The sequence below is a fragment of the Nerophis lumbriciformis genome, linkage group LG20 (genome assembly GCF_033978685.3).
Source record: "Nerophis lumbriciformis linkage group LG20, RoL_Nlum_v2.1, whole genome shotgun sequence".
NCBI classification, from domain to species: domain Eukaryota; kingdom Metazoa; phylum Chordata; class Actinopteri; order Syngnathiformes; family Syngnathidae; genus Nerophis; species Nerophis lumbriciformis.
In genome coordinates, this window is record NC_084567.2 from 30,135,469 (window position 1) to 30,160,115 (window position 24,647).

The 24,647-nt window shown below is 40.3% G+C and overlaps 1 protein-coding gene across 1 annotated transcript; it reads left to right on the forward strand.

Annotated features, from left to right (window-relative positions):
* The first annotated feature begins 224 nt into the window (after positions 1 to 224).
* LOC133619628 (annexin A1-like) lies at positions 225 to 23,413 on the forward strand. The gene is made up of 12 exons (XM_061980771.2): positions 225 to 289; positions 350 to 442; positions 658 to 763; positions 7,945 to 8,039; positions 13,600 to 13,713; positions 13,941 to 14,031; positions 16,207 to 16,343; positions 18,903 to 18,996; positions 19,307 to 19,402; positions 22,772 to 22,830; positions 22,919 to 23,041; positions 23,113 to 23,413. The coding sequence occupies exons 2-12, from the start codon at positions 374 to 376 to the stop codon at positions 23,167 to 23,169; spliced, it is 1,041 nt and encodes a 346-aa protein (XP_061836755.2). The 5' UTR covers positions 225 to 289; positions 350 to 373; the 3' UTR covers positions 23,170 to 23,413.
* Positions 23,414 to 24,647: the final 1,234 nt, after the last annotated feature.

The window sequence follows — 24,647 nt, forward strand, 5'->3', positions numbered from 1 at the left end:
TAAGTTATAAAAATTGTTATAAAAAGATGTTACTCTTCACTCCATGTTTGTGTCAATAATTGTTTGATGAAAGGGTGAAGCTTTTATTTACAGGACAAGTCTAAACAGAAGTCACCGGACCAGTCAGAGGTGCTTGTAACTTGATCGTTGGGTGTGTCCTTTACAGAAGTCCTGCAGGTGACAGGAAAACCTGCAAGGTTTGTTCTGGTGGGTGGAGACTGTAAAAAGTCCTTATATACTGCATATACTCATCTATGCAGCAGTTTGAAGATTGTCATCAGCAGCTCAGGTGAGACTGGTAGACCTTAAACAGAATTATTTTGATTCATTGAGACTTTTTTTCTTCCAGATTTGACCAACTTGCCCAGAAAATATGTCTTTCTTCAAGAAATTCTACCAAAATATAATCCATAACAGAGACCCCGACAAAGACACCACTAGAGTATGTATTGTCGTCTTTTAGGATAACGAATGGAATGAGAGTTTTTCATACAATTTAGTTGCTATTCTAGTTTTGGCTTGTATTTATGTAAAAATGAGCTAAAAACTCTGCATCTGCTTTCTACCACCTCCCATTTTCTTGTCTGTCCTGTGGTTCAACAGGATTAATGTGCATGATGATTTGCATTTGGGAAAACAAAAGTGTCTGTGTTTTAGGTGGGAGGGAAGATGACGCCTGTGTTTCATGGTACAGTAGCACCTTATCCGAACTTCAATGCCAGCAAAGATGCTTCGGTTCTGGAGAGCGCCATAAATAGTAAAGGTACAGTATGTTCCATCTAAATTGCTCGACTTTTGCTTGGAACATGCATACCATTTTTACTCAGTGTTGCAATTCAGTCGACATGATGATTTACTTTACTGCATACTTGCCAACCTTGAGACCTCCGATTTCGGGAGGTGGGGGCGTGGGGGGCGTGGTCGGGGTGGGGTGGGGGCGTGGTTAAGATATATATAAGAAATACTTGACTTTCAGTGAATTCTAGCTATATATATATATATATATTTTATTACATATATATATATATATATATGTATACATATATAAATATATAAATAAATAAAAGAAACACTTGAATTTCAGTGTTCATTTATTTACACATTTACACACACATAACACTCATCTACTCATTGTTGAGTTAAGGGTTAAATTGTCCATCCTTGTTCTATTCTCTGTCACTATTTCAGAACACACACATTATACCAATATACATTATAAAATCAATAAGAAAACGGGAGCTCTAATTTGGGAGTCTGAATTAGGATCAGAAGTTCCTATATAAACATTGCGCACTCACGTCGCCTTTTTGTATTGATTACTGCAGCTGTGCACTGGATTAATTCACAAATACAAACTACAACTCACAAACACTTTAGAGTTAGGCTCCACCATCAGAATGTGTACTTAAACATATAAAGATCACATAGATATTATTCAGTGAGTTGATTCACCAAAACTAACCTGTTATACAGGAGGAAAAAGCACACAGGACGTTTCAATTGTTCACAGACTGGTCGCGCTCATCAGAATGACAAGACACTTCCGGTCTGCAGGTGATAGCATTCAATTGGGAAGAAACGCCTTACTGCCCCCTACTGACCAATGTGAATACTGATAAATCTATAATGACAGCTCCAAAAACGAATTTAAACCACAAAATAAAATGAATAAATCAACACAAAAATGTGACACATTATGGGTGGGTCACATATGCATGTACAGTAGATGGCAGTATTGTCCTGTTTAAAAGTGTCACAACATTGCTGTTTACGGCAGACAAACTGCTTTACGGGGGACGAAAACTTGACTGCTGTTGTTATGTGTTGTTACCGCGCTGGGAGGACATTAATGAAACTGCCTAACAATAAACCCACATAAGAAACCAAGAACTCGCCCTCGATCATTAGCTGTTTATATGGTGGGAAAGCGGACGTGAGAACAGGCTGTCAACACGTCACTCAGGTCCGCATGGAGCTGGAGGGGGCGTGGCCTCCAGCTCCGCCTGAATTTCGGGAGAAAATTTGTCCCGGGAGGTTTTCGGGAGAGGCGCTGAATTTCGGGAGTCTCCCGGAAAATCCGGGAGGGTTGGCAAGTATGCTTTACTGTACGTTACAAAGATCAGTATTTAAAAAAATATATATTATTAGTGCTGTCAAATGATAATATTTTCTGAAATCAGATGATAATCACAGGAAAGTACTCGCTTATATGATTTAATTCAGTGTTTTTCAACCACTGTGCCGTGGCACACTAATGTGCCGTGAGATACAGTCTGGTGTGCCGTGGGAGATTATCTAATTTCACCTATTTGGGTAAAAAATATTTTTTGCAAACCAGTAATTATAGTCTGCAAATTATGTTGTTGAGTGTTGGTGCTGTCTAGAGCTCGGCAGAGTAACCGTGTAATACTCTTCCATATCAGTAGGTGGCAGCCGGTAGCTAATTGCTTTGTAGATGTCGGAAACTGCGGGAGGCAGCGTGCAGGTAAAAAGGTGTCTAAGGCTTAAACCAAAAATAAACAAAAGGTGAGTGCCCCTAAGAAAAAGCATTGAAGCTTCGGGAAGGCTATGCAGAACGAAACTAAAACTGAACTTGCTACAAAGTAAACAAAAACAGAATGCTGGACGACAGCAAAGACTTACTGTGGAGCAAAGACGGCGTCCACAATGTACATCCCGAACGTGACATGACAATCAACAATGTCCCCACAAAGAAGGATAAAAACAACTGAAATATTCTTGAATGCTAAAACAAAGTAGATGCGGGAAATATCGCTCAATGGAAGACATGCAACTGCTATAGGAAAATACCAAAAAAAAGAGAAAAAGCCACCAAAATAGGAGCGCAAGACAAGAACTAAAACACTACACACAGGAAAACAGCAAACAACTCAAAATGAGTCAGGGGGTGATGTGACAGGTGGTGACAGTACACCTACTTTGAGACAAGAGCTATATTAATGGTTATGGTTTAAAGTCATATCCAACAATTGCGACAACGACTTTTTACTGTCAACTGAGTTTCGTTATTTAATGATTTCTGCTGGTGGTGTGCCTCCGCATTTTTTCAACGCATAAAATGTGCCTTGGCTCAAAAAAGGTTGAAAAACACTGATTTAATTCAACTTAAAAAAGACCCCAATATTTGGGCACAGAACAATTTCATTGTCAGAATGTCATCCAGGAACATTTTTTTAAATTATTTGCTTGAATGCATGTCACGTATTTGCTCAAAACCTTTTAACAGTTTTATATTATTAAGTCCAGTCAGGGTGTTTTTTGGAGTGACATTTTCCAGTTAGTACACCAGTCGGATTAGCTTTACTCATCTTTGTACTGACACACACACATATATAAATATACAGTACACGCCAAAAGTTTGGACACACCTTCTCATTCAATGTGTTTTCTTTATGTCCATGACTATTTACATTGTAGATTGTCACTGAAGGCATCAAAACTATGAATGAACACATGTGGAGTTATGTACTTAACAAAAAAAGGTGAAATAAATGAAAACATGTTTTATATTCTAGTTTCTTTAAAATAGGCACCCTTTGCTCTGATTACTTTTTTACACACTCTTGGCATTCTCTCGATGAGCTTCAAGAGGTCGTCCCCTGAAAGGGTTTTCACTTCACAGGTGTCATTCAGTGACAATCTACAATGTACATAGTCATGAAAATAAAGAAAAGGTGTGTCCAAACTTTTAGCCTGTACTAACTATATATATATATATATATATATATATATATATATATATATATATATATATATATATATATATATATAGTTGCGTTTGGACCAGTTGTTCCTCCCAGGGAATTCAAGTCACAAGTCGCTCCCAAGCTCTTTACGACACTTAAAGCTGAGTAGAAAAACCACCAGAGACAGAATAGGTATTTTGTAATATATTTGCAAAGCTTTGTAAATACATTGAGACCAGTCCAGCATAGAACATTCAATCGCGCCGCCAAGATGGTCTGCCCCCCCCCCCCGAAAACCCTCTCCCCTCTTAAGTCTCTCTCTCTCCCACCCTCGCAGTCATGTCCCTCCAGCCAAAACACATGCCCATTGTCCTCCGCACCTGGACATAAGGCTAGATAAGAGAAAGGAGTATCTCTCTTTCTTACATTCCTCACTCAAGGTTTAAGCACACAGTATTTGCAGACAACCAAAAGACCACAATTGGAAGAAAAACACTAGCTGTTTTGTAATATGATTATGAAATGAAAAGAAGTAACACTTAAATACGGATATATGTAAATATCTGCCTCCGACAATATATATATATATATATATATATATATATATATATATATATATATATATATATATGTATATATATACAGGCCCGGCCCTAACCAATCTGGCGCCCCCCCCCCCCCCCCCCCCACATCGGCAGTGAAGTGTATATACTCACAAGAAACTGAATAGCTTTGTCTTTGACCTTTTTTTTTTACATACAACTATACCTAATATATAAAGGGGTGGAAAAGTGACTATTACCTGCAGGGCAAACATTAGCTAACCAGAAGGCAATAACAATGTAAACAAAAAACACCGGCTTAAAAGATCTAATACAAATGTCCCTGAGGAATGTAAGGTGGGAGTACTGTAATTACCTAACGTTACATTATTATTTTCCATAACAATTTAGCCCCCTCCACAATATTAACCCGACGTTAAAACAGAACTAGCTATTTATTGATTAGCAATTGCCGAATCATGTAACATTAGCTTAATGCTAAAAAGCCCGGTTACTATCACATTCTGTAACAGACAAATAATTTCATGTAGGCTAACGTTACCTACCTGCTACCTCTGTCTTTTCTCGTTTCTCCTCCTCTTCTTTTCTCTTTTTTCTTCCCTGGGCACCTGACAGTTTTGGCCGTTTTGACATCTTGTGTTGATTTTTTGATGTGGTGACGTCCAAAAAGAGTCATGATACGGGAAGGGAGGGGGCGCACCGTGCGGGGGGGGGGGGGGGGGGGGGGGTAGTAATGTTGTAACAAATAATATTTCTAATAAATAGGCTTTACTTTGCATTTTAATTAACGTGGGATTATTTTTTGTATTTAGAAATCATAGTACCAACTTTTTTTTTTTTTTTTTCTCCAACATTTGTGGCACTGGCGTGGCGCCCCCTGATGGACGGCGCCCTTAGCATTTGCCTATACGGCCTATGCCACGGGCCGGCCCTGTATATATATATATATATATATATAGCAACCCGGACCGCCTAAAGGTAACCATCCGTAGTTAAGGTAAAGGAGCATGTACAGGCAAAATAAATTGCGTAATTTCTGCGCATATACAAGATTAATGCAATATATTTTTTGATTAATAACGAGTTAACTCAACAGCCCTAATTGTTACGCTTAACTGTACATCATTTTTGGGCTATCCAATAATCGCAAATAATTAGTGCGTTAATTGTGTAAAAAAGGCAGATTCATCTCACAAGCTCACATGCTCCTTTACCTTAACCGCGGTTACCTGAAAGGTGTTGTTATTTGGTCATTGATCAGGTCAATGCATACGTCAGTGCAAAAATAAATGACGCTACTGACAGGTGTGTTCATTGGCTAATTGGTTAAATAAATACACGCAATCAAGTAAACATTTTAAAAAATGTTCCTGTACAGTAAAATTGTATTTGTGTTAAAATATTGGGGTCTCGTTTAAAATTATGCAAGCAAGTCATTTGCTGCGATTAATCAAAATCAAAATTAATTTTATTTAAAAAAAGTTATGGTTAGACAACACCAATAACACATACCATAATTTTCCCTTGCAAGGGACTTTCAAAGCAAAAATATTTCTATATTTTCAGCATGTCAGCCATCTGTGTGGATCATTTTAATCAGCTGAGGTTAAATGGGGGCAAGTGGACTCGTCTTGTTTGTTGACGTTTCAACAAAAGGTTTCTTTACCTCTTAAGTTTCAGGTGTGAAGAGTCCCTATTTGGCCTTTGTGTTCCTGACAGGCAGACTCCACACCTCAAATTTAGAAGTGAAGAAGCATTTTAGATGAAAGGTCCAAAATGAGTCCAGTGTTCCCCAAGTCAACTTTTACTCTACCATAACTTAGATGTGTTTCACAACCTTTATTGAACTAAAAAACGTATATTAGAACACTCTTTGATTTCACTGTCTGAATAAAGCGAGAAGACTAGAATTGAAGTTTAACCACTTATCAAGTATAAACATTAGCGATATCAGCACTGGAGAGAAGACCAAGCTCTACAAAGTCCGGTGCGTTTGCACTCGATGGATCCACTTTTCAGTTTTTTGTCCATTTTCCCACTCCTCCCATGCAGAGTAATGTCAAATAAATCTAGGTGCGTGTGTTTTTGACACACACGCGCAAACACTCGTACCTGGCACCTCCTCTCGCCATCAAAACTAAAGCGTATTCTATGCACGTGTATTTGTAAAGATGTAAACACAGGGTGGATGCATTGTGTTTGGTTCCTCAAGCAGAACAAAGTCCGAAGAGAGGGACTCCCAATGCATTTCATTCGGTTAAGGTAGAAAATATTCCTTTAACAATAGATTTAATATATATAATAAGAAATTATATGATTAAAGGGAAATGTTGTGTGCTGCGGCACAGTGGTTGGGAATCACTGATATAGGGATTCATTATTGCCTGATGCATTTGAGCTCATTGTTGATTTCCGAGATCAGGGGTGTCAAACTCAAATACAGAGTGGGCCAAAATTTAAAACTGAACAAAGCCGCGGGCCAAGGTTGAACAAATTAACCTTTTAATAGGGACCCAAACAAGTTTTGCATTTAATATTGAACAAGCAAGGCTTGTATAACTTTATAGTGACATGCAAAATCGAGTTTCAAATAATAATAATTAAAAAATATCAATGGCATATCAAATACAATTTAAATAAAATTGTAATGCCTTTTTTCTATTTGCAGCCTTCTGAGGGAAATATCAACATTAACTTTTTCCACAGGCTAATAAATTAGAAAATAAAATAACAATGAATAAACCAACCATTCAGGACTTTAAACTGCTCAGTTTGCAACACACTGATCTAATCTTAAGTGCCCAAGCCAGATACCTGCCATCTTTTCTTGGATGCTAGTTCATTAATGTCGGGGCTCAGGCTTTGAGCTGAGGCAACCTTCATTATCGAACGAAGTTGTTCATCAGTCATTATACCTCGTAGTCCACCCGGACCACAGTCTTGGGGGCGTGCTTTAAAGGCACTGCGTTTATCGTCCTCCATGAGCTGTCGTCACGTCCGCTTTTCATCCATTCCAACAACGTGCCAAGCCCGCCCGCCTCAACCGACGCACGGAGGGGGGGTTTGGTGGTAGCGGGGGTGTATATTGCAGCCCGGAAGAGTTAGGGCTGCATGGGATTCTGGGTATTTGTTTTGTTTTGTTTATGTTGTGTTACGGTGCGGATGTTTTCCCGAAATGTGTTTGTCATTCTTGTTTGGTGTGGATTCACAGTGTGGCGCATATTTCTAACAGTGTTAAAGTTATTTATACGGGAACCGTCAGTGTAACCTGTATCGCTGTTGGCCAAGTATGCATTGCATTAACGTGTGTGTGCGTGCTGAAGTCGCTCATATCTTGTGACTGGGCCAGCATTTGATGGATTGGGTGAAACGCGGACGAGATGAGTTTTGGGAGGGGCACTGAAATTTGAGAGTCTCCCAGGAGGGTTGGCAAGTATGAGAATTAGCGGTGAATGCGGTGTTACCGCGGCACCGCTGCTAAATATAATCGGCGGGCCAGCTCTAGTGTTAATTTGATATCGCCTCAAGGGCCAAGTGAAATTACACGGCGGGCCAAATTTGGCCCGCGGGCCAGAGTTTGACACCCATGTCCTAGATGTTGAGTTGTCATTAATAAAGTTTGAATGGATAGAAAATATGTTTTCTTCAAAGATTTTAATTTTCTGACACTTTAGGGGTAGACGAGGATGTGATCATTTCAGTCCTGGTCAAAAGAAACAATGAGCAGAGACAGAAGATAAAAGCTGTCTATGAGGCTTCCCATGGAGAGGTGAGTCTTTTATCTACAGTACACCTGTCGACTGTTTCAACATTCACTTTCTAAGACTGTTCAGGTTTCTGATTAGCAGTCAATCACAAGCACTGATCAGGATGTTTAGCAGCGTAAAAGTCAACTCTGTGGACCACAACACTAGCAGGGCCGCCCTTCCTATATGCAGATCATACACTGTGCATGAAAAAGTGCATTGTAACTGTCAATTAATGAATGACAAGACGTTGCATATGGAATTTAACCACAAATATATTCCAAGCCCTTTCCTGCTCCATCACTGATAATATAATGGCAATTACTAAAACTATTACATTGTGTTGCGCAGTGTTAGTGTTGGTCTTATAAGGCAGTCTGAAAAGTTTTCAAATGTATGTTTTTTATTGTAAGGCAGTCAGAAAAGTTTTCAAATGTATGTTTTTTATTGACATAAAATTGTTACTTTGCACAAAAAAGTATTTACCATATTTTCCGGACTATAAGGCGCACTTAAAATCTTTTTTCCCCCCTCAAAACTCGACAGTGCGCCTTATAACTCGGTGCGCCTAATGTATGGAATAATTCTGGTTTTGCTTACCGACCTCGAAGCAATTTTATTGGGTACATGGTTTAATGATTAGTGTGATCAGTAGATGGCAGTCAAACATAAGAGATATGTGTAGACTGCAATATGATGGCAATATGATTAAAGTAAAGAACATCAACATTTAAATGTTCCATTGAAAATATAGAATGTTACACACGGCGCTCAAAAATCTATCAAAATGTTTTAGTACGACTTTGGTAAGCTATGAAGCTGCACCGCTTGATGTGCTTCAACATTATTATTATGGTGTGTGGAAAAGGTAAGACTGTACTGTTTTATCTGGCGTTTTGTTTTTCAATATTCTGCAAAAGCAACTTTTCTTACCTTCTGGTACCTGCTGATCTGTATTTGAGATCTGCATAAATCCTGGAAAATTGCGCACATCTGCCTTTGTAGTCCGTGCTGACGGCGTAGTCGATAAGCTCCTTCTTTTTCTCTATCTTGTTATGGGACATTCATCCTCCGCTGTTGCCATTTCTAATATAAAGTAGTGTAAAGTTCTTACTTATATCTGTCAGTAAACTTGCCATGAAAGCGCTAAAACATACCGGTGTAGTGAGTTTACATTATTCACCCAAGGAACTTTGGTTATTAGAGAGTTCCGGTCGGACGTTTTTTCGCGGGACATTTCCGATTTTGTTGCTTCCGGATGAGGAGATGCCGCTCCGTTATTGATTTAAGTAAAGCCTGAACATTATTAAAACAGTTAGTTCAATCTGTTGACACGTCTTCCACTCCCGTCCTTGCACGCTACACCGCTACAACAAAGATGACGGGGAGAAGACGCTGTCGAAGGTGAGCCACGTAAATAAGACCGCCCACAAAACGGCGCATCTGGAAGCGACTGTCAGGAAGCGGCCTGAAGATGATCTGTAAAACATAATCTATGCAACATTTTGACAAAGAACCACCATTACATGTTATGTAGACCACAAGGAAGTGTTTTACATTTAGAAAAATAAATAATATGACTCCTTTGATGCGCCCTATAATCCGGTGCCCCTTATATATGAAAAAAGATGAAAAATAGACCATTCATCTGCAGTGCGCCTTATAATCCAGTTTAAAGTTAAAGTACCAATGATTGTCACACACACATTAGGTGTGGTGAAATGTGTCCTCTGCATTTGACCCATTCCCTTGTTCACCCCCAACCCTTGATGCTGAGTGCCAAGCAGGGAAGTAATGGGTCCCATTTTTATAGTCTTTGGTATGACTCGGCCGAGGTTTGAACTCACAACCTACCATACTTTCCAACCTTGAGACCTCCAAATTCGGGAGATTTGGGGGGGAGGTGTATCGGGGTGGGCGGGGCCAGGGGGCGCGGTTAAGGGGGAGGAGTATATTTATAGCTAGAATTCACTTAAATTCAAGTATTTCTTATATAAATTCTGTATATATAAATAAAATAAATACTTTCAGTGAATTCTAGCTATATATAAATATGTATTTTATTATATATATATATATATATATATATATATATATATATATATATATATATATATATATATATATATATATATATATATATATATATATATATCCATATATCCATATAAATAAAATAAATACTTGAATTTCAGTGTTCATTTATTTACACATATACACACATAACACTCCTCTACTCATTGTTGTATTTGAAAGTGCAATGCTTTGCAGCCAGTAGCACAGCCTTTGAAGAAGCATAGGTATGTGCAGTGTAATATTCTGGGTTGGAGTCATACTTGCCAACCCTCCCGGATTTTTCGGGAGACTCCCGAAATTCAGCGCCTCTCCCGAAAACCTCCCTTGACAAATTTTCTCCCGAAAATCTCCCGGAATTCAGGCGGACCTGAGTGACGTGTCGACAGCCTGTTTTCACATCCGCTTTCCCACACTATAAACAGCGTGCCTGCCCAATCATGTTCTAACTGTAGAATGATCGAGGGCGAGTTCTTGGTTTCTTATGTGGGTTTATTGTTAGGCAGTTTCATTAACGTCCTCCCAGCGCGGTAACAACACACAACAACAGCAGTCACGTTTTCGTCTACCGTAAAGTAGCTCGTCTGCCGTAAACAGCAATGTTGTGACACTCTTAAACAGGACAATACTGCCATCTACTGTACATGCATATATGACAATAACATCTACAGCTTTTAGAGAGTGCAGTGCACAACTGCGCACACAACAAGGAGACGAAGCAGAATGCATCATCAGAGAGGGTGTTCAGCATGGTTAAAAAAATAGTGACAGAGAATAGAACAAGGATGGACAATTCAACCCTTAACTCAACAATGAGTAGTTGAGTGTTATGTGTGTGTATATGTGTAAGTAAATAAACACTGAAATTAAAGTATTTCTCTTATTTATATATACTGTGTATATAATAAAATTATATGTATATATATATATATATAGCTAGAATTCACTTAAAGTCAAGCATTTCTTATATATATATATATATGAAATACTTGACTTGGTGAATTCTAACTGTAAATATACTCCTCCCCTCTTAACCACGCCCCCCCCCCACCTCCCGGAATCGGAGGTCTCAAGGTTGGCAAGTATGGTTGGAGTCAATAACCAGACGAAGTGATGAAGTTACGTTTCTTTACTTCATACTTCAGAAACGACTCCCACACTTGCTGTCAGGGTGCAATACAACGTAAACCGTTGGCCAACCAAAAAGTAACCACAGAACACTATAGTGTTCTGTGGTTACTTTTTAAACCGTTGGCCAACCAAAAAGTAACCACAGAACACTAGTTACTTTTTAAACCGTTGGCCAACCAAAAAAATACTTTTTGGTTGGCCAACGGTTTAGGTTGTATTGCACCCTGACGGCAAGTGTGGGAGTCGGTTCTGAAGTATGAAGTAAAGAGCGGACGTGACGACAGGCTGTCCTCACTCAGGTCCGCACGGACCTGGAGGGGGCGTGCCTTAAATCCGTCTGGAAATCGGGAGAAATTCGGGAGAATAGTTGTCCCGGGAGATTTATGGGAGAGGCACTGAAATTCGTGAGTCTCCCGGAAAATTCGGGAGGGTTGGCAAGTATGCAGCCTACCCATCTCAGGGTGGACACTCTATAACTACTAGGCCACTGAGTAGGTGCGCCCTATGGTCCAGAAAATACGGTATTCATCCAGAATTCATTTTAGTTCAAAAGTTTGATTTACAAAACATAGAAATTGTTTCACATGACAAAAAAAAACATTTTGGAAGGTGGGGCTGCAATTAAAATACTGCTTAGGGTTGTAATTTAGTCAGGAGGGCCCCAAATTAGAAGAGTAGATTGAGTATCCGCCCTGAGAACAGTAGGTCGTGAATTCAAACCCCGGCCGAGTCATACCAAAGACTATAAAAATGGGACACATTACCTCCCTGCTTGGCACTCAGCATCAAGGGTTGGAATTGGGGGTTAAATCACCAAAATTATTCCTGAGCGTGGCCACTGCTGCTGCTCACTGCTCCCCTCACCTCCCAGCGGGTGGAACAAGGGGATGGGTCAAATGCAGAGGGCAATTTCACCACACCTCGTGTGTGTGTGACTATCAGTCATACTTTAACTTTAACTTAACTTAATACACTGACTTGTCCTGTCAGTCAGTATTTGATTGGAAAGTTTGAATGACAAAAATATTGTTACTCAACCTTTAGGACATCACACAGTTAAATATTTCTCAAAAAGCATGAATTAACCGGAAACGACGAGCTCAATCACGGATAATGAAGGATGGATGTGATGTAAAAAGACACAGAGGTCTAACATAGGGGTGGGATTATGCTACAGAAGTTGGTACCAATCTGTGGCAAGTAAACACAGGACCAGTATCTCATCAATACATGTTCTTTTTACGTGAAAAAATTCAAGATCATTGAAGAATTTTGCTGCTAACTTTTCATCTTAATTATGAGTTAATCAGCTCCGCTGCTGTGCACATGTAGATACTGTACGTAGACGCGCACACAGCAGCTTGGATTGATGCCTAATATTAGCAGAGTTAAAACCGCCCAATTAGCAGTCGACTAATGCAAGTGAAATGGCTGAATGTTGTAACAAATTGCTACAATTTGTGTTTTAACTTTAACAGATGTGTGTTTTACCTGCTACATGGCTTGTTTGTGTACATTAATCCATAGTTTTTGTTTTTAGTACTTACTAATGATTGTATTTTTCTTAAAGCACAAACCAGGAGTGGCAACCATAAATCATGAAGCATGTAATATAATCTTAATAAAGCGTTGTATTTTATTCTAACCTAATCCTTGATTACGGCAGACTATATGTAATATGGAAAATTGTAAATTGTTCTTTGAGTGCAACAAGAAAGAAGTAGAAGTTGCTTCCGAGCAGTTCCACTGTACACACGTCACCGAAGCCAGGCGTGCAGTTTTTAACAAAGTTTTAATGCTCAACAATGAATCAAGATGTCTTTTCAGAAGTCCGTGACTTTTCAGTCTCTCCCAGTCCTTCTTTCCTCCCCTGCTCTCGGCCGCTTACTGTTAAAGACAACAGATGATTAGATTAACACGTACCACCTGTGAAATCGAATCACCTGTCAGCTGTGTCTCGCCGTCAGCACATGTCCCGCCCCCATCCGATGGTGCTCGTCCTCAGCACCGTAGACAGAGGCGGTGACCTTTACTCCTGCAGGCGCGCTGGCCACACCTCCCCCACATGCCCTTTAACTTATATTTTAACCTTCTAAAATTGTTCTTTAGTGCAATAGGAAACATATGTTTGTTGTATTGTAAGAGTTTCTGTTCATATAAGCCAATATTGACATTTTTTGTAGTTGCCTTTTTTTTCGAAAAGTATCTATATACATTTTGGTACCGGTACTAAATTATTGGTATTGGGAAAACCTTATTCCCTTGTTATCAATACTATTAATATTTGGATCAAACTGTCCACCCATACCGTGCTGCTTCTGTGTGCCTTGATTGTGTGGTCTTGATTGACTCTAAAGTCAACACTTTGATGTGTTGCAGTCACTGAGTCGAGCTCTGAAGTCTGCTCTCAGGTCAGATCTGGAGGACATCTCTTTGGCCCTGTTGATGACTCCAGCACACTTTGATGCATATTTGCTCAGACGTGCAACAAAGGTATTTAGTAGTATTTTACCAGCCTCCTATTATTAGTAATTTTATCAGCCTCTTTTTCCTTTTGTGTCCAGCAAAAAAGACCCTGATATTTATGTACTTTCAAAATGGGCCAGAATTTATTTTTATTTTTTTTGGTAAACGAGAGCATCATTGATATTACCATGTGATCATATAATATATGTTTACCTTCAAATACAAAAAAATCATATTTCACTTTATTGCAACAGGGACTAGGCACGGATGAAGATGTCCTAGTGGAAGTTCTGGCAACGAGGACAAATGAACAGATTCGGGATCTTAAGAAGGCCTTTAAAGCAGGTTGGACATTTAAAAACACTTAAATCCAATCCAATCCACTTTATTTATATAGCACATTTAAACAACAAGAATGTTTCCAAAGTGCTGCACAGCCATGTTAAAAACAATATTATTACTTAAAGGAGCCAATATTATTACTTAAAGGAGCCATATGTGATAATGTGGCCAGAAATACTACTGCAATCACGGTCAAAATTCTATAGTTCCCTCCCTCTCTCCCTGACTGAGGTTGCCAGATACGCAGTCGAATCCAGCTCGATCGACTGGGTTACTACAAGGAACTTCAAACTTTCACTGCCTCTTACTAGGGGTTGAGGTGCTGGGACCACAATAGCTGATTATCCATAGGTTTATCTATAACCCATAAAGTAGGCAGGCACGGAGCTATTTCTCAGCGTGTGTTTATTCCAGCCGGCACGTTAATACACTGACACACAACATCCGGATTCCCATCATGCATTGCTTCAAAACTACGGCAAGTAGTAATGTCCAAAAACATAACAGAAACAAAGCAGAAGAAGACATGGTGACGACGAGTAAGAAGAAGAAGAAGTACGCTTGCAAGTTCCAAAATGATTGGAAAAAATAATTTCAGTTCATCCAGGACAGCTCGAAGGGGAAGGGGTATGCTGCCTGCAAATTTTGTGGATCAGACTTCTCCATTGAACACGGTGGCCGAACGGATATACTCATTCATGAACGGATTATTTATATATATATATATATATATATATATATATATATTAGAGATGCGCGGTTTGCGGGCACAACCGCGGAGTCCGCAGATTATCCGCGGATCGGGCGGATGAAATTTAAAAAAATTAGATTTTATCCGCGGGTCGGGTCGGGTCGGGTCGGGTCGGGCGGTTGAAATAAAAAAAAATTTGATTTTAAATAGATTCAGGCGGATGGCAGTTAAACCAATTCGGAAATATATATACATAGTTAAATGTTGTTACCCACATACGAAAAACGAGCAGGCACCTGCTGCATATGCCACAACAGAAGAAAAAAAAAAAAAAAGAGATGGACACTTTTACGGAGCGGAGAAGGGACGCCTCGCCGGGGTCCGGGACCGAGGCCCCTTCCCCCGAGAGGGCCCCACCGGGAGCCGTAGCTGAGGCGATCCGCAAGAAGGGCCCGACGCACGTGCAGGGTCACCACCGCGCCCACCGCACCGACACCCCGCCTCGTCCGCCTTTGCCGTGGCCGGCGTCACGCGCAGCAGGTAAGCAGCTTACCTGCCCGCCACCCCCGTGGCCGGGGGCTCGTAACAGGGGTCACTCCGTGCGCTCCGCCCGCGCAGCTTACCTGCCCGCCACCCCTGTTGCCGGGGGCGCGTAACAAGGGTCACTCCGCGCGCAGTGCGCTCACGAAAGGGGTGGGGCTCACCCTGGTTGATATAGACAGCAGCGGTGGCCATGGAAGTCGGAACCCGCTAAGGAGTGTGTAACAACCCATCTGCCGAATCAACTAGCCCTGAAAATGGATGGCGCTGGAGCGTCAGGCCCATACCCGGCCGTCGCCGGCAGCGAGACGCGCTTGGAGGTGCGCTCAGCGCGGCTCCCATATGATTGCGCACTGGTGTGCGTCTGGGTCGTGACAGCGTGGCACGCGAATGTCTGTGCTGCATTGGATCAGTCTCCTTTCTTTAACAGGCAAAAGCTTTATAACCTCACTAATGCCTTGCATCGTCTATATTAGATATATAACAACGGGCGGGTGCGGGCGGGTGCGGTTCTGATCAAATGTTACATCGGGTGGATGGCGGATGGTTGACGACTTTCTGATGCGGTTGCGGATGAAATAATTGCCTATCCGCGCATCTCTAATATATATATATCGCCATCCCCGATACAAATCCTTGTTTTGTTCCTGGCTTTGTCATGAATAAGTTGAGAATCGTAACAATGCCTTTTAGATTTACTAAAGTCTTACATGTTTAGTAACTTTACCAGTGGCAGTAGCCAGACAAAGAGGGTGGTGCGTAACTGACAATCTGGGTGTGACACACTCACAGACTTTCTTATTGGTCAAACGGTAAAGGGCGGGACATCGAAATGAAAGTTTACTAGTCTCTATGTGACATTTTCTTTGGTGTGTAGAGAGTTGTATCTCTCTTTCCTCAAAGACTGCAGTCATGCTTGACTTCACACTATTGATATTTTCTCTCAGACTACAATAAAGACCTGGAGGACGTTATCAAGGACGAAACCAAAGGTGATTTTACCGCCGCTCTTCTGGCCATGTTGAGAGCAAACAAAGATGAAAACATAGAAGTGGACATGGATAAAGCCCACAAGGATGCAGAGGTAATTTGTGTAAAATGAAATATGTTCTCTGAATATTGATTCTAATTGAAGAAAATACCAAGGGTGCGCAATACTATTTAAACTGACAGAAATCAGATGAAAAAACGTGGAAGGTAGAGTTGAATAATAAATAGATGAATTTTGGTGTAGAAAACTAGAGATGTCCGATAATAACGGCCGATAAATGCTTTAAAATGTAATATCGGAAATTATTGGTATCGGTTTCAACCTCCCGATTTTCCCTTTTCCCGGGAGACTCCCGAATTTCAGTGCCCCTCCCGAAAATCTCCTGGGGCAACCATTCTCCCGATTTCCACCCGGACAACATTATTGGAGGCGTGCCTTAAAGGCAATGCGTCCTCTACAACCTGTCGTCATGTCCGCTTTTCCTCCATTCAAACAGCGTGCCAACCCAGTCACATTATATATGCGGATTCTAAACACACGTAAGTGAATGCTACTTGCTTGATCAACAGCCATACAGGTCACACTGAGGGTGGCCGTATAAACAACTTTAACACTGTTACCAATATGCGCCACACTGCGAACCCACACCAAACAAAAATGACAAACACATTTCGGGAGAACATCCGCACCGTAACACAACAGAACAAATACCCAGAACCCCTTGCAGCACTAACTCTTCCGGGACGCTACAATATACACCCCCCGCTACCACCAACATGAGTTGAAGTTGTTCTCTTATTTTGGAAAACCTTGTTTTTGATTGATTGATTGAAACTTGTATTAGTAGAATGCACAGTACAGTACATATTACGTACAATTGACCACTAAATGTAACACCCGAATACGTTTTTTTGTTTAAGTCGGGGTCCACGTTGGTAAAGTTACAATGTTTAAAGGGGAACATTATCACCAGACCTATGTAAGCGTCAATATATACCTTGATGTTGCAGAAAAAAGACCATATATTTTTTTAACCGATTTCCGAACTCTAAATTGGTGAATTTTGGCGAATTAAACGCCTTTCTAATATTCGCTCTCGGAGCGATGACGTCACAACGTGGCGTCACATCGGGAAGCAATCTGCCATTTTCTCAAACACCGAGTCAAATCAGCTCTGTTATTTTCCGTTTTTTCGACTGTTTTCCGTACCTTGGAGACATCATGCCTCGTCGGTGTGTAGTCGGATGGTGTAACAACACGAACAGGGACGGATTCAAGTTGCACCAGTGGCCCAAAGATGCAAAAGTGGCAAGAAATTGGACGTTTGTTCCGCACACTTTACCGACGAAAGCTATGCTACGACAGAGATGGCAAGAATGTGTGGATATCCTGCGACACTCAAAGCAGATGCATTTCCAACGATAAAGTCAAAGAAATCTGCCGCCAGACCCCATTGAATCTGCCGGAGTGTGTGAGCAATTCAGGGACAAAGGACCTCGGTAGCACGGCAAGCAATGGCGGCAGTTTGTTCCCGCAGACGAGCGAGCTAAACCCCCTATTGACCCTAGCTTCCCTGGCCTGCTGACATCAACTCCAAAACTGGACAGATCAGCTTTCAGGAAAAGAGCACGGATGAGGGTATGTCTACAGAATATATTAATTGATGAAAACTGGGCTGTCTGCACTCTCAAAGTGCATGTTGTTGCCAAATGTATTTCATATTGGCCCTAGTGTGTGGATGTGAGTGTGAATGTTGTCTGTCTATCTGTGTTGGCCCTGCGATGAGGTGGCGACTTGTCCAGGGTGTACCCCGCCTTCCGCCCGATTGTAGCTGAGATAGGCTCCAGCGCCCCCCGCAATCCCAAAGGGAATAAGCGGTAGAAAATGGATGGATGGATGCTGTAAACCTAGTTCATAGTTGTTAGTTTCCTTTAATGCCAAACAAACACATACCAATCGTTGGTTAGAAGGCGATCGCCAAATTCGTCCTCGCTTTCTCCCGTGTCGCTGGCTGTCGTGTCGTTTTCGTCGGTTTCGCTTGCATACGGTTCAAACCGATGTGGCTCAATAGCTTCAGTTTCTTCTTCAATTTCATTTTTGCTACCTGCCTCCACACTACAACCATCCGTTTCAATACATTCGTAATCTGTTGAATCGCTTAAGCCGCTGAAATCCGAGTCTGAATCCGAGCTAATGTCGCTATAGCTTGCTGTTCTTTCCGCCATGTTTGTTTGTGTTGGCTTCACTATGTGACGTCACAGGAAAATGGACGGGTGTTTATAACGATGGTTAAAATCAGGCACTTTGAAGCTTTTTTTAGGGATATTGCGTGATGGGTAAAATTTTGAAAAAAACTTCGAAAAATATAATAAGCCACTGGGAACTGATTTTTAATGGTTTTAACCATTCTGAAATTGTGATAATGTTCCCCTTTAATGCAGCCAGTGGGGCATTACAACAAAATTAGGCATAATAATGTGTTAATTCCACGACTGTATATATCGATATCGGTTGATATCGTAATCGGTAATTAAGAGGTGGACAATTTCGGAATATCGGATATCGACAAAAAAGCCATCCCTATAGAAAACCATATGTGTGAACGCTTTGGAGCATTCACACAATTATGACTTTTATGTTGTGCACCTGCAGAGTCTTTTTGAAGCTGGTGAGAACACAAAAGGAGTCGAGGTCTCTGCTTTCATCGACATTCTGACCACACGCAGCGGACCACAACTCTCTAAAAGTACGTGAGTGACTGAAAACACAGTCGGTGTCTCTTGTTTGACTCAGCACCCAGGGCAGGTAAAACCACACCCATCTTGAGGAACAGGTGGAACATGCCATGGAACTGACGCATAATACAATAATAATGTGCAGTGTCCTTCCAAGGTTTCTCATTGTCATCCGATTGGGCTGAGTTTTTCCTTGCCCTGATGTGGGATCTGAGCCGAGGATGTCGTTGTGGCTTGTGCAGCCCTTTGAGACACTCGTGATCTGGGACCATATAAGTAAACATTGATTGATTGATTGTTTCCTGTGTGTTGCTTATTTAGCGTTCCAAAGGTATGCAACTGTCAGTGACATGACGTTACCTAAAGCCCTGAACGTCGAGCTGAGAGGAGACATTGAAGACTGTCTCATTGATATTGGTGAGCATCAACACACCTTGTTTTTTTTCTCGCTGAATTTGGAGAAAAAAACAACAGTTGAAAACAGGGCTGCCAAAGTTACACAGATACTAACGAGTCAACACTAATTTTCTTTCATAAGTGTGGCAAAAATGCCCCGGCGCAGCAGTCACAATCGGAAACAAACACAGAACAGACATAAACAAAGAAAATAGTACACCTAATGACAAGATTAGCCACATTTTTAAATGGACATTTTTTGACAAGTGACCCCAATATGCAGAGAAAGCAGGCGACGTGCAAATTAAAAAGGTAATTTATTCAGTACAAATTAAAACTTGCACACAATGACGATCCAGCCCTGTTCAAAGGAAAGGGTCAGGCATGAGAAGGAACCTGATTGGCAACCAGTGACAGGTGTGTCCTGATTAAACAAGAATTTAGCAACTTAAGTTTAGTATTTCCATACGGCAAACATTTGTTGATGAAAAGCTGGTAAGCTACAACGCTACTCATAAATTTGTTTGCCTGTTCGCTGGCTGTAAATTGTGGAATGGATTTACGGAACTGAGGCGCGTCTTATTGATTTAGACACGCTATTGTTCTGGGAATCCATTCCAAAGTTTGCAGTCAGCTACTTGAGCATAGAAGCACCCTTGGAATCATGAAATCATTTCAACAAACATTAAAACACAGGCATGGTGCATGATATCAGAAACCTCTGCAGGTTGGAATCGGACTACAAAACCCAAAACTAGTGAAGTTGGCACGTTGTGTAATTCGTAAATAAAAACAGAATACAATGATTTGCAAATCCTATTCAACTTATATTCAATTGAATAGACTACAAAGACAAGTAATTTAATGTTCGAACTGAGAAACGTTTTTTTGCAAATAATCATTAACTTTGAATTTAATGGCAGCAACAAATTGCAAAAAAGTTAGCACAGGGGCATTTTTACCACTGTGTTACATGGCCTTTCCTTTTAACAACACTCAGTAAATGTTTGGGAATTGAGGAGACCAATTTTTGAAGCTTTTCAGGTGGAATTATTTCCCATTCTTGCTTGATGTACAGCTTAAGTTGTTCAACAGTCCGGGGTCTCCGTTGTGGTATTTTACGCTTCATAACGCGCAACACATTTTCAAACGGAGACAGATCTGGACTACAGGCAGGCCAGTCTAGTACCCACACTCTTTTACTATGAAGCCACGCTGTTGTAACACATGGCTTGGCATTGTCTTGCTGAAATAAGCAGGGGCGTCCATGATAACATTGCTTGGATGGCAACATGTTGCTCCAAAACCTGTATGTACCTTTCAGCATTAATGGTGCCTTCACAGATTTGTAAGTTACCCATGCCTTAGGCACTAATACACCCCTTACCATCACAAATGCTGGCTTTTGAACTTTGCACCTAGAACAACCCGGATGGTTCTTTTCCTCTTTGTTCCGTAGGACACGACGTCCACAGTTTCCAAAAACAATTTGAAATGTGGACTCGTCAGACCACAGAACACTTTTCCACTTTGCATCAGTCCATCTTAGATGAGCTCGGACCCAGCGAAGTTGTTGATAAAGGGCTTTCGCTTTGCATAGTAGAGTTTTAACTTGCACTTATTATTATTATAGAGGTTTATTTGAAATAGGGACAGATACAAAAACATAGACATCTGAAACAGTTATCCAATGTATGCATCATAGTGTTTGTAGCCAAAGCTAATTTACAACACTTGTCCCCAACAACAACAACAACAACACAGATCCAACATCATTAAAATAGGAAAATAAAAAATAGAATGAGTCGATAATAATGATAATAGTAATAATACAGACAAAGTACAAACTAGATAAAAGCCAATAATAATAATAACACAGACAAAGTGCAGACTAGATAAAACCAATTAGTAAAAATTAGTTAAAACTAAACATGGGAACACGATTGTTGCTCAACTAGCCATAATTGTGTTTGTTTTTTGAAAGTGACAAGTGCAGGTATACTTTTCAAAGTGTCCGGTAAAGCGTTACATAGTTACAGATGTAGTTACAGTTACAGATGTAACGACAAACTGTAGTTTCTGACAGTGGTTTTCTAAAATGTTCCTGAGCCTATGCGGTGATATCCTTTATACACTGATGTCGGTTTTTGATGCAGTACCGCCTGAGGGATCCAAGGTCACGGGCATTCAATGTTGGTTTTCGGCCTTTCTCCAAATTCTCTGAACCTTTTGATGATATTACGGACCATAGATGGGGAAATCCCTAAATTCATTGCAATAGCTCGTTGAGAAATGTTATTCTTAAACTGTTGGACAATTTGCTCACGCATTTGTTCACAAAGAGGTGACCCTCGCCCCATCCTTATTTGTGAATGACTGAGCATTTCATGGAAGCTGCTTTTATACCCAATCATGACACCCACCTGCTCCCAATTAGCCTGTTCACCTTGTGGAATGTTCCAAATAAGTGTTTGATGAGCATTCCTCAACTTTCTCAGTCTTTTTTGCCACCTGTGCCAGCTTTTTTGAAACATGTTGCAGGCATCAAATTCCAAAAATGAGCTAATATTTGCAAAAAATATGTCACGACTGGGACTGTGGCGTGGTTTGTTCTCCCGAGGTGCAAAAGATTTGGACCATACGTGACGTGAACAGGAGTACATGATTTATTTTAACACTATAACTACAAAAAAAAGGCAAACAAAAGGCGCGCACAAGGGCGGAAGTATAAGCCTTGACTATAAACACAAAACTTGCACAAAGGCAGAAACTATGAACAATTAAACAAAACTTGCAAACTATGGCATGAATAAAGAAAACTTACTTGGACGAGAAACCGGCATGAAAAAAGAGCAGCAAGGGTCATAAGGGTGTGTGGAGAGTGTGCAGAAGCATAAATGCGGGATGTCACCAGAAAGACAAACTGAAAACAATGAACTTAAATACTAGTGACATGATTAGTGAAACCAGGTGCGTGACTCAAAACGTGAAACAGGTGCGTGACGTGACAGGTGAAAACTAATGGTTGCTATGGTGACAAACAAAAGTGTACAAAAAGTCCAAAAACAAAACCGAACATGACTAAAACAAAACATGATCACACAGACATGACAAAATAACAACATTTTCCAGTTCAAACGTTAAGTATCTTGTCTTTGCAGTCTATTCAATTGAATATAGGTTGAAAAGGATTTGCAAATCATTGTATTCTGTTTTTATTTACGATTTACACATATTCCTGATCCGGATACTGGATTGGATTGGCCCCATCTATTAAGCAGCGGTTTTAGATATAGGTCACATGGGCACCGTAAGGATGAGTGGAAAACAAGATATATTTGTGATTTTATGATGTAAAACTACAATATGTTGTGATTCTTCTCCATCAAGTAAAATGTGCATGGAGCACATCTGCATTCTTCGCTGAGAAGCTCCATCGAGCTATGGAGGTACATTACGTAGAACGCATATAAACATTAGTGGTGTGTGTGGTTCTATGATTATGAATGATGAATAATGAACATTGTGTTCTATCAGCGTCATGGCACATGTGAAGATACGCTGATCAGGGTGCTGGTGAGCCGCTCTGAAATCGACTTGAAGAAGATCTTAGAAGAGTACAGAGCCATGTACGACACAACACTGCAGGAGGACATACTGGTAACATTTCAATAATCAAATCATACTAGAAGTATTTGTAGCAGGCGTGTAAATACTCATATGTTTTGCAGAAAGACACCAAAAATCATTTTGAGAACATCCTGCTTGGACTGTGTGGACCTCACTGAGGAACATCAAACAAGAGCGGATGCCGCGTCGTTAAATGACATCATGGAATTCAGCAATTGTTATTAATATACAGAAACAATATTAGAGGCTGCATAATTTCAACACAATGTTCACATTAAATTTAACTCAAGGCCAAACATATAATGAATGAATATGATAGTTTTTTCAAAGTCATCATGTGTACAGTATGATGCATCAGTCCATATATTATTGACAAAAAATGGTCTCCTGAATAAAAACATTTATATCAATGACTTCATTCCTTCTTCCAACTATAATTCTGAAAAACCTCTTTTCATTTTTGTCCGTTGTCATTGTTTTGTGGCACTGAACAGTACAGTCATTTACATGTTTCTCAGTACAGTATAGAGCAGGACTATTTAACTAGCACAGTTGACTGCAGGTTTAGTTCTGTTGGTAAATTTGGTTGCCAATCTCAGTTGGGTGTTTTTTACTTTTAGTTAAACAAAGGAGCCCCTCAAAGGAGAGGTTTTGCGGAGGAGGTTTGGCATTAGAGAGCTGCCGTCAATTTGTTGTCCTTTTGTTTCCTTGACTAGATCTGACCACAATCTAAATCACAGACTAGAGTTGACCAATCTAAGTCTAAGACTAGATCTAACAAATCTAAGTCAGAGACTAGATCTGACTAATCTAAGTCTAAGACTAAATCTGACCAATCTAACTCATACACCACACCTGACCAATCTAAGTCACAGACTAGAGCTGACCAAACTAAGTCATAGACTATATCTAACCAATTTAAGTCATAGACCAGATCTGACCGATCTAAGCCATAGACTAGATCTGATAATCTAAGTCTAAGACTAGATCTAACCAGTCTAAGACTAGATCTGACCAATTTAAGTCATAGACTAGATCTGACCAATCTAAGTCATAGACGAGATCTGACCAATATAAGTCATAGACTAGATCTGACCAATCTAAGTCACAGATAAGATCTGACCAATCTAAGTCTAAGACTAGATCTAACCAATCGAAGTCATAGACCAGATCTGACCAGTATAAGTCTAAAACTACATCTGACCAATCTAAGTCATAGACTGCACATGACCGATATAAGTCATAGACTCGATCTGACTAATCTAAGTCTAAGACTAGATCTAACCAGTCTAAAACTAGATTTGACCAATCTAAGTCATAGACTAAACCTGACCAATCTAAGACTACATCTGACCAATATAAATCGGAGACTAAATCTGACTAATATAAGTCGGAGACCAGATTTGACCGATCTAAGTCTAAATCTTCATCCGACCAATCTAAGTCTAAGACTAGATCTAACCAGTCTAAGACTAGATCTGACCAATTTAAGTCATAGACTAGATCTGACCAATCTAAATCACAGATTAGATCTGACCAATCTAAGTCTAAAACTAGATCTATCCAATCGAAGTCTAAAACTACATCTGACCAAACTAAGTCATAGACTACATATTACCGATATAAATCATAGACT

What these genes read in the sequence shown, in the direction of transcription:
- LOC133619628 (XM_061980771.2), top strand. Translation starts at nt 374, where the DNA reads ATGTCTTTCTTCAAGAAATTCTACCAAAATATAATCCATAACAGAGAC. An exon ending in TAAGAAGGCCTTTAAAGCAG is followed by an intron (nt 14,032 to 16,206) that starts GTTGGACATTTA and finishes ATTTTCTCTCAG; the next exon opens with ACTACAATAAAGACCTGGAG. An exon ending in AAGCCCACAAGGATGCAGAG is followed by an intron (nt 16,344 to 18,902) that starts GTAATTTGTGTA and finishes GTGCACCTGCAG; the next exon opens with AGTCTTTTTGAAGCTGGTGA.